Source organism: Xiphias gladius, chromosome 22 (assembly GCF_016859285.1).
Source record: "Xiphias gladius isolate SHS-SW01 ecotype Sanya breed wild chromosome 22, ASM1685928v1, whole genome shotgun sequence".
NCBI lineage: Eukaryota > Metazoa > Chordata > Actinopteri > Istiophoriformes > Xiphiidae > Xiphias > Xiphias gladius.
Window position 1 is genome coordinate 11965523 of NC_053421.1, and position 17577 is coordinate 11983099.

At 37.8% G+C, this 17577-nt stretch overlaps 1 protein-coding gene across 1 annotated transcript in view; it reads left to right on the plus strand.

Moving 5' to 3' along the window:
• Positions 1-4114: 4114 nt before the first annotated feature.
• Positions 4115-17577, plus strand: part of LOC120784167 (lysophosphatidylcholine acyltransferase 1) — a 23844-nt gene continuing 10381 nt past the window's right edge. The window contains exons 1-6 of the mRNA XM_040117703.1: positions 4115-4603; positions 10386-10525; positions 10632-10846; positions 14642-14754; positions 15147-15207; positions 15555-15613. Of these exons, the coding sequence (XP_039973637.1) occupies positions 4481-4603; positions 10386-10525; positions 10632-10846; positions 14642-14754; positions 15147-15207; positions 15555-15613 (711 nt within the window). The 5' untranslated portion in view covers positions 4115-4480. The remainder of the gene's footprint in view (positions 4604-10385; positions 10526-10631; positions 10847-14641; positions 14755-15146; positions 15208-15554; positions 15614-17577) is intronic.

Sequence of the window (17577 nt, forward strand, 5' to 3'; positions counted from 1 at the left end):
CTAAGAAGTGGAAATGCACATAACTCTCCTGTGACTTCAACTATTTGGGAGGAAAAGCAGGGAATACATTTAACGATGACCACCACAGTAATGTAAACAAAACCACATACATACATTTATAACTTTCAATGATAGTGACACATTTATACTTGTTTGGGATATTGAAACTTTCTTTTTTCTCTTCAAACAGTTGGAAGGCATAGTAGTGACACCCGGTGCGAGTCACCACCTTGCACCTTTTTGTTTCAAATGAAAACAATAGAAAAAACGCTGTCTATATAAAATGTCCTGATACTTGTGTATTTCCAAATGTCATATGGATTGATTCAACACCGGCATTACAATTTTAATCAGCGGTGTAGAACCAGGTGTTAAAACGCATGCGGCATCCCTCCAGGCCATAAGAAATTGGACAAGGCACCAGGAAATTGTGTCTCCTCCAGAAACAAGTGTTTTGTGATTGTTTACCCCATGTCTTTAAATTGCATTTCTTCCTTTTTAATTTAAGCACCTCAGCTATGGGATTGAAGGGGGGAAAGAGTGAGGGAAGGGGATGTAGGAGGACTGGGGGGAAACCTTTTCCACCTTTTCTTTTTTTTTTTCTATCCGTCCATTCTCCCCAGTATTAACCCTGTCTGATGTGATTCCTGTCAAATGCAAATGTCACGACCTGATATGGTCAGCCCACAGGGCACTTTGACTACATGCTCCACTCCTAAATTAAAATAAGAAGTTGAATGGTGTGTGTTTGTAAGTGTTTGTTTGCCCACATAGTATGCATGCCACATTTTTGTGCACATGTGTATGTTTGACTGGTTGATCGTGACATGGTTGCAATTACAAAAACGTAAGCAAAAACATGATTACTGTGAGGACAAGGAGAAATCAAGTGTGATAAATAAAGCACTGCCTCCAAAATACAGCACCTTTTTTCACGCTATGCTTGAGTACCTATATGACATGTAGTCCAGTCAATAGGTTTGCGAATGGGAGACAGAAAAAAAGGACGATAAAACAACACCAAGATCAATATACCTATATAAATGAATTATATATTTACAGTATATTAAACACATGTGTGTGTGCATTTGTGTGTGTATTTATCTAGGTCATCTATCTTTCTCTACAGTATGTTCCCTTTGTATCAACTTTGTCTTCAAAAAACCTTTCTTTCCAAAAGGTTTTGGCTTTGATTAGAAGGTGGCCCATTGAACTTCAGTGCTATCACTCATTACAATGAGCATTTTGTCACATCTGCAGACAGTGGACAAATAAAAATAGAGATACTCCTTTGGGGACAACCAGGCTATTTTGTTCTGTTCAAAACTGACCAATTAACAACTTCACTCTGAAATAAATGTCTTTCATCATATTGTCATGAGTTTTAATCAAATCCTATCTGAACACAGACGTTTTTATTTTTATCTTCTGTTATCACAGGCACACACCGCAAAACATCCTTTATTCTCACATATTCCCGCCTCGCTAGTTTCCTTTTACACCATTTGGCACTGTGTAAAAGAATAAAAGGATATTATGATTTAGACCTAGAGTAATTATGAAGAATCAACAGAAAATTATGACGAAGAGGCCACTGCTAGCATCAATGTTAATTTCAAGTCAAAGAACAGTAAATTGTTGCTGGCTATACAAATGTAATAGAATGACAGCTTTTTGGCTGGGTGTTGTTCTGTAATATTTTTCTGAATTTTCTGAATTGTTTTAGCCTACAGTACTTCTCCAAGCCAATACTTCACTGTGTTTAGGATGGAAATCAACCCAGAATCATGCGCCATAAATGCAGTAATTTTATTGGCAAGTCAAGTGGACGCCATCTCTACTGTACAATAAAAGTTTTTTCTTCGTATCTTATGAGTCATTATTCTTATCCCTTGAGAAATCCATATTCTAGTGGCTATGGCTACAAATGAGGAGGCAGCACCTGCTTTGCTTAGAACAAAAGGAAAGGCTGTGCCTTTTACTAGTGGAGTACAATTGCTTTCCAGCTCTTCATGTAGTAGAGGACTGGGTGCACTGTATGGTTTATAAAAACTGTAGCTGTAACTCTGTGTATGTGTGTGCAGACGTTTCTGTGTGTAAACATACAGTATGTGATTGAGAAGGTGTAATGTTGTTGTTTATTCTGAATGTATAGCACGTCTGGATGTACTGTGAGATTTTCACCACTAGAGGGGACCATATAATCAGTAATGAAGGGCCATTAAATTGAGTCAAGGCACAATACTAAATGCTAGTAATGTGCTGAAACTATCAGGCCTTTGTATGAAGAGAGTGGAAATAGACAAATGTCCCATGCACTACGGGTAGTATACTAATGAATTAATCTCCCATAGGTTTAAAACATAGAGCTAAATGCATACATATTTTCAAATATATGCATTCTTTAGGGCTAATCCACCAGTTCAGTATCTTATTTTTCTGTAAAAGATACATGCGAAAGATCAGAGTCAAATGCTCACACATTTGGACTTACATATATCTCTTTTAGAAGTTTATTTTTATTTGGATCGTTATTGAGTAATTTAAAAAAAAAAAAAATGTGGCAAAGCTTTACCACTCCTACGCATCAATAGTGCCCATTCTGTAAATGTTTAACGTGATATGACTTTGTATTTAGTTGGATAAAATATGCTAAACATTTAAACACACTGTACATTAGCATTTATTACTACTGCTTTTCAAAAAAAATAATTTTAGCATTAGTATGCAATTTAAAGTTCCCTGCAATGGCATGCAGATCATCTATAAATATAGATAATCTATCAGTTTAATATTTATGATGTCCAGCATATCTGGCTGTTATGAGTCATTTCACAGAACCAATGACTGTACTCAGAGAATTACACCCACTCAATTACTTATATGTACACACACACACACACACACACACACACAGAGGACAGATACAGCTCTTGTGGCCCATACAGTATATTTTCACCTAGCCATCCAAAAATAAACACCAACTCTTATGACTCCCACTCCTCTGTTACATGAAGATTTGGACACCAATTCTAGTCCACTAATAATAGGTGTAACCTTTCTTTTTGTTCTAAGGAAAGTAGGCAGTACTGCCTCCTCAATAGCAGCATTAACCACCAGAACACTCTACCAGATAGATGGATAGATACATAGCTAGATAGATATACTGATATATATATATATATATTTATTTATTTATATTTATATGTATGTATGTGTATATATATATATATATATATCCATGCAAACACAAACTACTTTTTCTACACCCATCCATACACACATCACACATCACTGGAACACACACATCATTAGTCAGACAGAATATTGATGAAAATATCGAGAAACAATAGATCTAATCTGGAGATGGAGGAAGGTAATTAAACAAAGTACCAAGCTACACCATTTTCAACTGGTTGTACGAAGACAAGGTGAGCTGCAGGTCTGTCCACAGCTGTGGCCTCATTTATTTATTTTTTTTCTTGGTAGGCATTTGTATTTACTTTTGCATTTTTGCACCATACCCTCCATCCCCACCCCCACCCAACCACCCACAAAGACGAGCACACATCCTTGTTTTATATCCGTGGGGACCCGTCCTTGACATAATGTTTTCCCCACCCCCTTACCCTAACTTTAACCACCCCAAATGAATGCCTAACCCTAACCCTAACCCCCTAACCTGAACCCCGTAAACCTTAACCCTGAAAGATCTTAACCCCCCAAACAGTAATTTTAACTTGTTGGGCCCAGCATTTTGGTGTGTGTCACCCCGTCCCCCGTCCGCGCACAAACACAAATACACAAGTTGTAGCAATGCTTTTGATTGTTTTGATTCATGTGTTTTAACTGTTTGTTTTATTTTTTACGTTGTTAAAGACACTCAAACAGCTATAACGGTCTAAAAATGTTTAAAACAAAAGCTTCAAACACATTTTTATTGTATTGGTTTACGTAAGCCTAGTTTGCAGTTGCTTTTATTTTGTCCATGCCCTCGGCCAGTAGCAGAAAAGCAGTGCAAATCTCTGCTGCAAATGTGAAATTACTATTATATTTTGGCCAGTTGTGAGGGTAAGCGTCACATCGAGCGAGGCACAACGAGAAGGATGCGAATGATGGACCTGCGCATGCGCCCTGTCAGAGGAGAGGAATAGTGGCTCGGTTAGCATCCAGAGCTAGCGAACTGGGCTGGTGAACGTGGTTGTGGTGGAAGGCGTCCTGTGCACGGAAGGCAGAAAGATATCGGCGACTTCAAATATCCCCAGCTAATCCTCGAGCTAACCATTATCCCTCCATGCCGTCCGGGGAAGGAAGATAACGTTAATAACCCTGCACTGCCACCTCAATTAGCCACGGTGCAAGACAGATAAGGGAAACTGCGTTTTGCGTGAAGGGTCTTCTTTTTTCTGGCAGAATCAGTTTTCTCTGTTGAATATTAAGAACATATCCACAGCCTCGACTAACGTTACTTCTTGTAAGAATGAGGTTGCCGAGTAAGAGACAATGTGCGATGGAAGGAGATGGAAAGAAGATGGACCAAGCTCCTCCGTTCCGAAACCCTTTTGTGCACGTCTTGAAATTCACCCCTCTGGAAAAGGCAAAGGTAACATTATGTTTGCAGTCAGATGATTTATTCGTGTGCGGATACGTTGACATGCTGCTTTAGTTGTTTGCAGAACATTAACGCTTTATTGCGACATAGTGGAGAGGCTGTCGCCATCCTTTAACTCGGCAGCTTCTCCTGATTGCATGTAGTCAGCTGAGCTAGTGTTAGCCGGCCAGCTAACATTAGCTTCATACATGTTGCTCTCTCACTCCTGTCTTGCTGGCTCGCTGCCTTCCCTTAAAGCTGCGGTGACGGGCCGAGAGTCTTTTTAAAAAAAAAAAGGATGCTTAGCTGCAGCGCTGGTGTGTATTTCACATGAGTATTGAAAACGTGAAAATCAACCCGTCTCTCCCAGGAATCCGCTAACAACCCACTAAAATGAAATAGTTATTTGGGCATGGCCGCCAGTGCAGGATGGGCCTAGCTTGTTGCTCTTTAACCGTTACCATAGATATTATGGTAGCTTTTCTCAAGAATTCATGTCTTTGCGGGAACAGTTGAATGTGTGTTTGTATTTATTTTAAACACCGTTTTCTAGCTTCCCTTGCATTTTTTTTTTCTTGCTTTGTTGGCTATCACAGTTGCCTCCTACTCAAACAGCAGCCAACACGTGTAGATATGAAGGGTGGAGAATGGGATGGAAAACTGACAGTCATGTTCATTTTTCCTCATCTGCAGCTAAGACAGATTTTCACCAGCTTTTTACACGCTTTTGCCAATCTCAATTAAAATAGACCAATCACATTTTACTTAACAAATTTTGCAACACAGAGCAGACATGCAGCCCAGCTATCATTGGTGTTGATAATCAGATTTAGAGCTTTCAGGCTTCTCCGCAGAAGGTGTTAACTTGCAGGCTACTTCAAGCTTGCAGTCACTTTTTTTTTTTTTTTTTTTTTTTAAATTTATTTATTTTTGAGCTTCATTGCTCAAAAACTATTTAAAAAAAGGTACAATTGGGATGCAGCCTTTACAGACATTACAAGACAGACATTTCAAAGGCTTCCTAAACTGATAACACTCAGGGCAGGATTGTGTCTTTGCTTCTTTCCCAATATTGTTAGCATGTTGCATTATGCACCAATGATGGGAAGATCCTCTCACCATGTATAATGTAGAGCACTGGAATATTTTGTTCTTTAAAACTGGGGCTGCTTATAAATTTGGACACACATCTGCACCCTTTGAAGTTCACCTCTTATGATCTCTCAGAACATCTAGTTAGGGAGAGTGTGTGTATTCACCTTGAGCCATGAGTTTGCATTAATCAGTACACTGAGTAGGTAGATCATGGTTATTACATTTGTACAGTAACATAGGGATTCAGATGAGATTTGAGAGCTGTTTTTTGTTTTGTGTCCATGGCTTAAGAAGTGTTAAGCTATGTCCATGTTGAACACTTTATACTACTACTATCTTGTTCAAGTGTGTAGTACATTCACACCAGAAAAAAAGACCAAAATGTCTAATTAAAAATTCCAGCATGCATTCTAAAGTAGTGTCATATGAATGTATTGTTGGTAGACAGTTATCACCAACAGCTCTAGGATGAACAAATAAATAAGTGTAATATATCTTGTCAAAATCACTTTGCCTTTTCTTTGTAAAGCTTCCAAATCTGAAATTAGCAGCAGCTTCCCAAAGTTAGTTTGATTGATGTCACGCAGTGATTATATTCTTACTTTTACTTACAAAACAGTAAAACATGCTAGTTTCTTGGCATATTAACTGTCAAAATTGTAACCATCAAGATCAGAACATAGCAAATACTGTATAGTATTAGTAAACAGTGTGGAACTGGGACACAGCTGTGAGATATTTTCAGTTACAGACTTCAGTCTAAAGGGAGACCCTCAGTTTTATGAACGCGACTGCTCTGGAATAATAGGTATGAGAGGGTATCTTGTTACATGTAAGAATAGTGACCGAGGGAGGTTCACACATTTTTCTTTCCTCCTGGCTCTTCTGACAGAGTTTGAAAGAGGAAGGTAGAATGTCAAGTGAAGCAAAGCTAAGGGAATAGGTATGTTTTCTGGTGTCTCCTATAAGTCTAACATAACAAAGTCAATGGAGCAATAAATGCAACTTATTTATTTAGACTAATCACAAAATCTACTGCTGTGAAAACTTGTTAGCTCTACCTTGTAATTATATGTGCAGATTCAAATTTGCAGAATCTTTGGTTTTGACAACAGAGCCAAAAATTGATAGTAAAAATACCACACATAACACCCTGATTTTAATATACAGTGACATAAAGTTGAAATCTTCTTGGCAACAAAGCTTTTTTTTCAGCATTCCATTTTTGTGTAAATTCATGTGTTTCAACATAACGTTAAGGAAGTCAGATCAGCTTGGTGCTTGAAACTGGTTTCTTGTAAACACTAAGTGCTGAACAAAAAGTGGGTCATGTTATGATGGAAATTAGTTTCCTAGTTGTTCTGATGTAACTGTGAACAAATGCTTTCAGCATGTTGCGCTGGTCTTGCTATTCCCATCCACACCAACATGAGAAAGACACAATCTTAACTGAAACACTGAAGACTAGAGCAAAAAGTGATAGTTCTGTCTATGAGTTGACCAGATGATAAACCGATGAACCCAAAGAATTAGTTGTAGGTTGAAAGAGATAAAAAAGGATTGTACTACATGCCCCTTGTCTATTCTCTATTGTGCCTATTCTACAGTGGTAGGTGACAATCTGTAAGTTAACTGTATGAGATGATTCAGAATTTTTTCTTGGGTGTCACGATTTGCTGTAATGAAACCTATGCATAGAACTTTTTTTTGTTGAAGTGGTTGGCCACAGATTGAAAAGATTGTCTCAGAACTTTGATAAGTAAATAACTTCTGGCCATATTATACATGTGAAACCCTCCATAGTCCCCATAACGGGGGTAACAGATGGTAATAGGAACAGATGAGTTATGTTGGATTAACCCAGGCCATGTGAGTGTGCTTGGTGTTCAACCATAAGGCTATTGCCTGTAAGTGCAAGCAAAAGGCCCGAGGGCTAATAGGCTGTAGCTGAATAAAAAAAAACGTCTTTTTTAACGTCCTGACCCTTGAGTCCAAATAAAGATGCTCTTGCAGTTTTGAACCCTGAGGAGGTAATTAATTGATATACAGAGTTGATTGGGATAGCCCTTGTCTGTAAATATGTTGCAGTGTTTTTGTTGGTGATTTAGGAGAATCAGAAAACATTCCAGTCCTAAAATAGTCTAAACCCTAAAATTTGGTAAGGTGTCAGGGGAAAAGCTGTTAATGTTAAAGTTAATTTAATTCGCAGCTTAGCTTTGACAAGCCTAATTTACATTCCTGTGTGATTTATTGGGGAAACCCAGCAAAGACCTAAATCTGTTTTGATCCTGCCAAATCAGCAATGAGTCAACAGCTTATTCCCACATTTATATAGATCAGTACTTCTGTGGATTGGCCTAAGACTTGTGCATCTGACTACAAGTCTGGTAATACATATTCATCAGACAGATTTTAAAGGTGCAGTTTGCTCAGTTTAAGGCCCAAGATCTAAAAGGTTCAATAACTTCGAGTAAAGTGTCAATAGCATGTAAAGTATTGCTTGCCATTGAGCCCTGAGGGTGTGGTTAAAGTAAAGCCTATAATGTGTCTTCACTATAAACCTTTTTAAGGGAACAGAGTGGAAGATTTTTCATGGTTTGACAGGTTTGCTTTCTCCATGCTAGTCTATTTGCACATTTTGTCACTGACATCTTAATCATTTGCTACTATAAGTATTTATCAAAGTAGTACACTAATAATTATTCAAGTATTAAACTACTACACAGAACAACCTTACCAATGAGTTAAAGTAACTAAACGCACTGCTGCAGCTTTTCACTGACCATATACTCAGTTCAACAAGGAAATCGTTCAGGCATATGCTAAAGTGGAGTAATGGCAATCCGCTACATGTTGACGATGTCCTCTTCGTTTGACAATGCATTCAGAATTAAAGTATACGCGGCCATTGAAACAGATGGTTGTATTCACAAACAAATTCTCCCAACTTTTTGTTGGACATTAAAGGTTAGAAATGTAGACTGGTTTCTGACCTTCCAGGGTTGTCTTGAGCAGGGCGCTGAAATTAACAACAGTGTTATTTTCTGTTTATCTGTCCATCCGTACATAAGTCAGTCCGTCTGTCCATCTCATGAACACGATAACTCAGGAAGGCCTTGAAGGAATTTCTTTCCTGAATTGAATTTGGCACAAATGTTCACTTGGACTCAAGGATGAACTGATTACATTTTGGTGGTCAAAGGGTCATTGTGACCTCACAGAACACATTTTTGGCCATAACTAAAAAATTAATTGGCTAATTATGACAAAATACACTTAAATTCCTTCAAAGTCTTCTCTGCATATATTATGAGTCTGGACAGACATGGATGTAAACTGCAACCTGACTGGTTGGTGGAGGCATACAACTGCGAGTTAAGACTGTGACAAGCCCTGTTGCAGGAATTTAAAGATGCCTTTTAGTACAATGCCTTAATTCACTCCTAAATAACCTCCTTGCTTTTGGGGCATTGCCTGTATGAATAAATCTTTTAACAAATGCAATATACATAGGCTCTCAAACATTCTTGGCAAGGCCCATTTTATTCTGGTAAAAAACAACTGTGTTGTTTGTTCTTTCTTGTGCAAAACAGTTAAACCCAAATTTGTATAAAATGAGAACTATGTGTAGTAGAAGTACATAATTAATTCATGTATCTTAAGAGAGTCTTGGGAAACTAAACAGTTTAGTGGTCTATGAAAAGTGAAAAAGACTAGTGTGGTGTGTCACTGTGATAGCAGTGGTAGGATTAATGGGTAATGTCCTAAAAATACATCTACAAGGAGGATAATGCCATCATAATGTAGGCATTGTTATTTCTCAGCCCAGGGGTATGTTTTGGGGAAGGTTGACTACTCTTCATCTATTCAACAAGATTCGTTTGGTGGTCATTGTTTGTCAGTAGTTTAAAAAGCAGGCTTTCAGTTGATTGACTAAAATTGACAGACAAGAACTCCCCCCAGATAAGATGCACACAGACCTCATGCTCCCCAGTAGTGATTACTATCAAGACAAATATTGACTCAAGATAAACACTGTTATCAGGGAGTGAGTCATAAAAAAGCACTAAAGTAAACAGCCACCATTGGTCTCAGACAATGAAGTGCTAGGTTTTGTCAGAGCCTTCAAGAATGAAGACCATAACCACCCTTTCTTTTAAAATGTGTATTACATGTAATACACACAGCTCTTCATGTAGGATCACTGGTGTCTTGTATCGCTGAGCTGCTGCTGGGAGCTGTGTACAGTGGCCAAGCTGCAGATCTGCTGCTCACTATACTGTAAAGGACAAGTATATAAGGGAAAAAGCCTAGCTCAGCTTCATTATAACTGGGGGTTAGATTACATGCAGTGTTTTTTTGTTTTGTTTTATTATTTTTTTTTCTTTTTGCTAATACTTGGATCATTTAATAAAACGTTTTGATAGAAAAAAATATTTTTTTTGAAGCACATGAAAAAGTTATTGAATTAGTATCAATTACAGTTTAATGCATCATTTGATTACTGCAGCTATTAAATGGAGATCCAAAAAAAAATGGTGTTCAATTTACTGCTCCATATTGATTTAACTATTTAACAGTGTTATATAGGCAGTAGTGAATGACGGAGTAACTGTAACAACCAAGATGACTGACAACACTTGTATTTATTTTGGATTTGTTTCTGTAACCCTCTTCTCTTTTCCTCAATCTCTTACAGATTGCATTAATGACAGTCACACTATTCCCCATCCGTCTACTCATAGCTGCATTCATGATGCTGCTGGCTTGGCCTTTTGCCTTCCTGGCTTCAGTAGGACGCTCTGAGACTGCCATCGAACCCCAGTGCCTCTGGAGGAAGTGGGTGCTTTGTATGCATGTGTGTGTGTGTTTGTTAAAAGGTGTTTAACCCCCTCTACAGTTTAAATGAAAAGTGCCCCTCACACATGCATGATCTTGTTTCCAGACTGGTGGACATAATTCTGAAGATCATCATGCGGGCCATGTGGTTTGCGGGAGGTTTCCATTGGATGACTGTGAAAGGACAAAGGGCATTGCCTGCAGAAGCACCCATCCTTACCCTTGCACCCCACTCTTCTTACTTTGATGCCATCCCAGTCACCATGACAATGGCCTCAATTGTCATGAAGGCCGAGAGCAAGGATATACCTCTCTGGGGCAGTAAGTAACATTACCTCTATAACTATGACCTATATTGTGAGGGAGTTAACGGATAATATAATGACTCTGATCTGAAAAAAAAAAACGTATTTGATTCTTCATGACAACATTAAAAATTTCTTTGACTAGGGTATAGAATCTCTATGAATAGGTACAGTTATTACCCAAACTTTACAGCCACACGTGGGTTCCACGGCAGGTTAAGTATATACAGTATGTGCCTCGTGTTGTGATGTCCTCTGACGCAGGCAAAGCCACTTTGTAAAGGAGAGGCCGCCACAGTTTCTTTGATTTTGCTGCTGTATCAGTAAACAGAGGTGATTGCCCAGTCTACTTCTGAGAAATCTATTGTATGAATTGAAGCCAAGCACAGCTTGGCTAATATTCACAGCAGCGGTAAACCAGGAAATGTGTTTGGACACACAAAAATTCCCGAGCCTTGCTGTAGTGGAAGCAGAAGTTACATCCTAAAATAATACCTTTGATTTGTCAGTTCAGACTCAAGCTAATTCTGTAAAATACTAAGATTTTATCTTTTTAACATTCAGCTCTGTAGTACTGTTACATTGTCCCGATGACAATGTTATGCTCATTAAACACCGCATGACATGGGGAAACAAAAATCAAATGCTCTTGTCTAGATAAATGATGACACTCGTACTAGGAAAGGAAAGTATCTCACTAGTAACTCACACCATCCTTAAAATACTTGATGCTATGTATGTAAAAGAACCTAAAGAGTAAAGGTTAGTGTTTCAGACATACTGTAACCGCCAGTAATGATCATGAATCCAGGATTTTATTTGATATTATTGACAGAATTGTTTTCTAGCCTGCCAGCCTCAATTTGCAACCTTAACCAGAAATGTCTGGAAAAAAAAGTTTCATTATGTCAGTAAAGTGGAGAGCTTGAAGACTGAAGTCACAGTCTCTGTATATTTTTTTTCATCTTGCATTTCTGGCTCAGTTCATACCAAACAATTTATTAATGTTAGAAGAAATGGTATCCTGAATGAAATCACCCATCTGCTGTTATTGCAACTAAACTGTTAAGACTTTATTATCAGGAATTATTATTTTTAATGTATTTCTATGCCTCTGTAAAGCACTTGTAAAGCCTTGTGTCTTAATGGTGTTATATAAATAAACTTGCCTTGCCTTGCCTTGCCTTTTGCAGAGATCTAGTGCGTATTGCTCAGTTGCAGTCAGTACACACACATGTGTTATAGCAGATCCTACTAACTAGCTTGCAAGTTCAGGTATGTTTCTAGTTGCCAATTTAAGCATTTGTTCTAATGCCCCTGGCAGCAGGATATACAGTAAAAGGCCTAGGTGTGTGGTATTTTAGCCTTCCTTTCTCCTCCTCCTGCTCTGCCTAGTAAGTCAGTAATCAGCTATTTTTTTTTTTTTACATCCAGTCTGAGTGAAGCTTGCCAAGTTACTACAGCCTTACTTGCTTTTATTTCAGGAGTGAAAACATATTTGGACGCATTTGCTCATTGACAACTGACATTGTTGTCAACGGCATGCAGTCAGCTAAGACAAACTGTTTATGTAATTGAAGGTGCATAAACAATGAATTTTTTTTTGCAATCTCGGGATTCCTTTTATTGTATAGCATTATTTTGTTGTGTCTGGTCCCTGTATATTGGACTGTCCCAAAAATGTTAAATAAAGGCCGCCTACTAATGTGTGTGTTAAACTTGATTTTGACTAGTCCTATTGGCCTTGCAGTAGAAACCAGACACCAATGCCTGGCCAGGCAAGTGGAATCCAGAATAAGCATTAAGACCTGATCAGCCACAGTGACGTGTGTAGAGTCTCTCTCAGGGTACTAGCTGGAGCCATAATCCCTTCCTGTCAGTAGACAGCTCACATTTTGAATCGGTTTCTTCTTCTTGTGGCCTCATCCTCTTCTTTTTCATCGTATGTTATCCTCACTCTCCTTATCTTGTGTATCTCTTTCTTTTTCACTTTCTGTCACAGGGCTACCTGCAGCATTGCTTTTGCTAATTCTTCTATGTTTTGATAAAGATGGAAGAAAATGTTTCTGGCATCTACAAAAGCCCTGCAAATGTAATCTAAAATATTCAACCCCAGTCTTTGTCTTTTCACAGTTCCTTTTTTCATTTCATTGTAGGTCAGCTATGCTTAACAGGTCTCAAATGCTAGAGACACCCTCAGTCTTTGCCCTGCAGATTGTACACTATGCAAAAATCATTTAGCTGAGTTCTCTTTTAATAATGCACAAACTTTGAGTTTACTGCATTACTCTGAGGAGTTAATTTCAGTATGACACAATCAAGTTATTATGCTACGGGAAATGAAATTGACAAAAATGCTGTCATTCCAATGACAGAATATTTTTTAGGCTTTTGTAGTTTTCCTCTAGAAATATGGAAGTTGTATAGGGATCAGTGGACAACTGTGTGTATATATTATTATCAATCGTGATATGGCGAATTTGAAATAAAAAAAAAAGTTGGGTTTAATGCTGCCAAATTTGTTCCGCTGTCATGCGTTACATTAAGACTTTTTACACATCTAAAAAGGGTGTAAAAAGTGTTAAAGCTCATATGCATAACAATAATATCATGATCATATAATTTGAATGCAGTTCCACTGAAAATTCATACAAGAATATAACCAGTTTTGGCCCAGCCCCACAATATAGCGTTATAGCGATAATATAGCGAGCTTGCATAAGCACATTTAGCTGATATAAGTTGATGTGGATTGTCTTTTGATGCTCAGCCATTTTTGAATCAGAAGGTGACAGTGTGTGTAAAGTTACGAATTTCAGTTTTGAATTTTTAATAACTGAGCATTATCAACGCAGCCAGCAGTTCAAAACTCCACCACTGCTACTGTGTGTTTTGCTGTGTCACTTGAATTTCTTAAATCACCCCATTGGTGTTTAAAATCCTGACAGGATTGTCTAGATTGTAGCTGGAACTTCCTTATTCCAAGCGTGTAATAGGAAGAGGGATGTAAGACCCTTCTTCCTTTTGTGATCAACACGTGAGACTCATCTGACTCATGCATCCAGCATTAGGAAACACATGACCATGTCTTAATACAGAAAAATACATCATCTAAAAAAGACTGTTTTAATGATTTTTTTTTTTCCATATGAGGTTAGGTTGGCTGCTTACATCTGATTTATAATAGCTGGTTAGCAAGGCCCATAAACTCTCTAATAGTGTAATACTGATCAGTAAGTATTACTGGACACTGTCTTGCCCGTATCAGTGGTAGTTTTTCGTTGATAACGGGGATTTGATTCAGTAGTGCTTTACTGTTATATGAATGTCACATTAACACAGAAGACTCTTTTAGCACAGCCACATTAGTTAGTTAAGCGATTTGTTAAAGGACACCAGTAGATTGGCGGTTGATGTAAAGAGGAGCTTTGCTCTCTCCCCTGGTGGCTTTTCTTAGCCCGTACAGTGAAGTGTTTGTGCTACTAAATGTATCAGATTATTTAACAGTTATGATCTTAATATTCACGGCAGAAATATGTTTTATGATCCAATAGAGGCATGACATGTATTACCAACTTGAGTGAAAAGGTCTGACTGGGTTCTTGCAAATTATTGTGTGTTATATTTTACACCCAGTTCTAATTGGCAGTCAGAATTTCCCCTCTCACTCAAGTAAACCATGACAAGCAGTAGATGGAGATAAAGAGGGGAAGCTTTAGTTGCTTACTTGCCAGAAGAAATAACAAAGAGTATCTATTTCAGTATTAATTTTTATTTGTATTTTTATTCTCTCTTTGGCTTTTGCCTCTAGCTTTAATTAAGTACATCAGGCCAGTGTTTGTATCACGGTCAGACCAGGACTCCAGAAAGAAAACTGTGGAGGAAATCAGACGCAGAGCCCACTCTGGAGGCGAATGGCCTCAGGTAAGTGAATGGAAGTAAAACCTACACATACAAAAAAGTCATCATATTTGCAGCTACCAAATTACCAAATCCATGCAAACAGCACCTGATTTTCAACTTTAACAGACAGTTGAATTTTATACAAAACATTTGTCAAAGAGAGGACAGAAATTGTGCAACAGACTTCTCCCAACAGACCAACATTTTTCCCGTAAAATCCTGCATTGCAGAAAACACTGTTGAACTAACTGCTCATCTGACTTAATGTAACTTGCAGTAAATGCAAGTTAATACAAATAAACATAAAACACGCTGTCCTAACTTCCTGTTTAATATATGGCCACAGATTGTTTTTGTTTTTGTTTTGTTTTTTGTTTTTCAATAAATAAACCATTGCCTTCTCTTACCCACAGATAATGATTTTTCCAGAGGGAACATGCACAAATAGATCCTGCTTAATCACCTTTAAGCCAGGTAGTTCCTCTACTGTACTCAGCTCTCTTCCCTTCTTCTTTTGAAGTCATGGTGCCATCTTTTTCTTTTTGAATTATGATGTGAAAGTTAAAAACTAAGTTTAACCTGACATTTAACTTGTAACTGTATTTTTCCATAAGACAAACATCTCTAATATACAAATGATACATAGGTATGCAATAGGACTGTGTGATTTTTGGCAGACAGTAAAGTTTAGTTATTTAGTGTCGATTTTCAAATATACAATTACTGTTCTAATTTGTGTGGTCTTGTTCTCAACCCAGTTTATTGTTTATACAGACATTTCAAATTGAAATAAATCTTTCATGTCTTATTTACTCTCATAGGGGCCTTCATCCCAGCTGTACCAGTGCAGCCTGTGGTGATACGTTACCCTAAAAAACTGGTAAGATTGTTTAAGGGTACGTTAGCAACACAGCTTAATGGCACAATGATTTGTAGAAACATTGCATTTGCATTTTTTTTTTCATGCAATCCGTAAATAACCTGTTAAGTAATCTTGATATTAAAAGTTTGTAATATCAAGCAGATGGGGAATAGAATGTGGGTGACTCCCCATCTGTCTCCTTATTCACAGTTTAACTGTGTTTGAAAATACAGATGTGATTGGTCAAACACTGCTTTCCCTAGAGATTAATTAGTAGCCCAACACATACCCACTAATCCCCATCAGCAATCTTATATACACTGTTCTTACTTTCATTTAGCAGACAGTAACATCTGATCTGCTCTCTTTGCCCTACTCTCTGATATCTGCTGCTAACCCTCCAGGATTTTGTGGGCTTTTTTTGGTAATGTTGCAGACTAAATTGCCTAAGCGCGCAGATTTTCTAAACAATTGCAATGTTTTTAGGCTTTTTTGAAAAAATAGTTGCGTTTTTTTTTTTCTTTTTCTTATATAATTAATTGAAAATCACATCCAGCTTGATATTTTGAATTAAGCTTTCACACCATATTTAAACATTATATTTGAGACTTTTTATTTCTAAACTGTTTTCTTTATCACACGCGCACACACACGGTTTGTCACGCAAACAGGCAAGCATGCCTTTATCGCTTTGGCATTTATACTACACTAACGTTACCACTAACCATGCATATTTAATCTAACTCACTGTGAAACATTCAGCACTTGCAATAGATCCAAATGCAACAGCCTCTGTCACGGTGATGTGTCTTGTCTGTTGTCCACGCGTTTCAGCCATTCTCCAGGGGTGTTTTGAGTTAGAAAAGTGTTTTTTAAATCAATGACTTGGATTTGTGTTCCACCACAATATTGCACGTGGTACAGGACAATTTACCCAGACTTTCGTGCAGAATATCAGGGGATTGACTTGCATGGTTTTTAGCCAGTAATTTGTATTGGTAAAAATTAGACGTTTGTGTCACCCATGTCGGCATCTTTACAACAAGAAAGAAGGAAGTGAGTTTGGTGACGTATATGTGTATTGCTCATCATTTTGTGCGGGGGATGCTTTGATCGGTGAAACTCACAGGAAATCGTGATCAAATTTGTGGAAGAGTTGCAGTGATTGGACAAAATTGCAAGTTTGCACACAATTCACAAAGATTGGTTGAAACTGCATTAGTTGTTGCGATCACAACATTGCAACATCCTGGAGAGACTGGTTAAACTGCCATTAACACAAACAAAACACTTAAGACCACTAAGATTATTATAGAGTAGATATCCCAACTGTATCAACATACAGTTAAGTCCATAAGTATTTGGACAGTGACACAATTTTCATAATTTTGCCTCTGTACACCACCACAATGGATCTGAAATGAAGCCATCAGGATGTGATTGAAGTGTACACTTTCAGCTTTAATTCAAAGATTCAAAAATATATGTATTATTAATTTTTTTGGAATTACAGCCATTTTTATACATAGTCCATTATTTTTCACTGACTCATAAGTAATTGGACAAACCAAAATAATTATAAATATCAGGATTATTTTTAATACTTGGATGCAAATCCTTCGCTGTCAATGACTGCCTGAGGTCTGGGAGTTTCCTCCCAAAAGATTCTTTGCCAGGCCTTTACTGCAGCTGCCTCCAGTTGTTGCTTTTTTGTGGGTCTTTCTGCCCTCAGTTTTGTCTTCAGGATGTGAAAAGCATGCTCAGTTGGTTTGAGGTCAGGTGACTGACTTAGTCATTGAATAATTTTCCATTTCTTTGCCTTGAGAAGCTCTTTTGTTGCTTTCGCAGTATGTTTTGGGTCATTATCCATCTGTACTGTGAAGCACTGTCCTATCATTTTTGCAGCATTTGGCTGAATCTGAGCAGATAGTTTAGCCCTATACACTTCAGAATTCATCCTGCTACTTCGATCAGCAGTCACA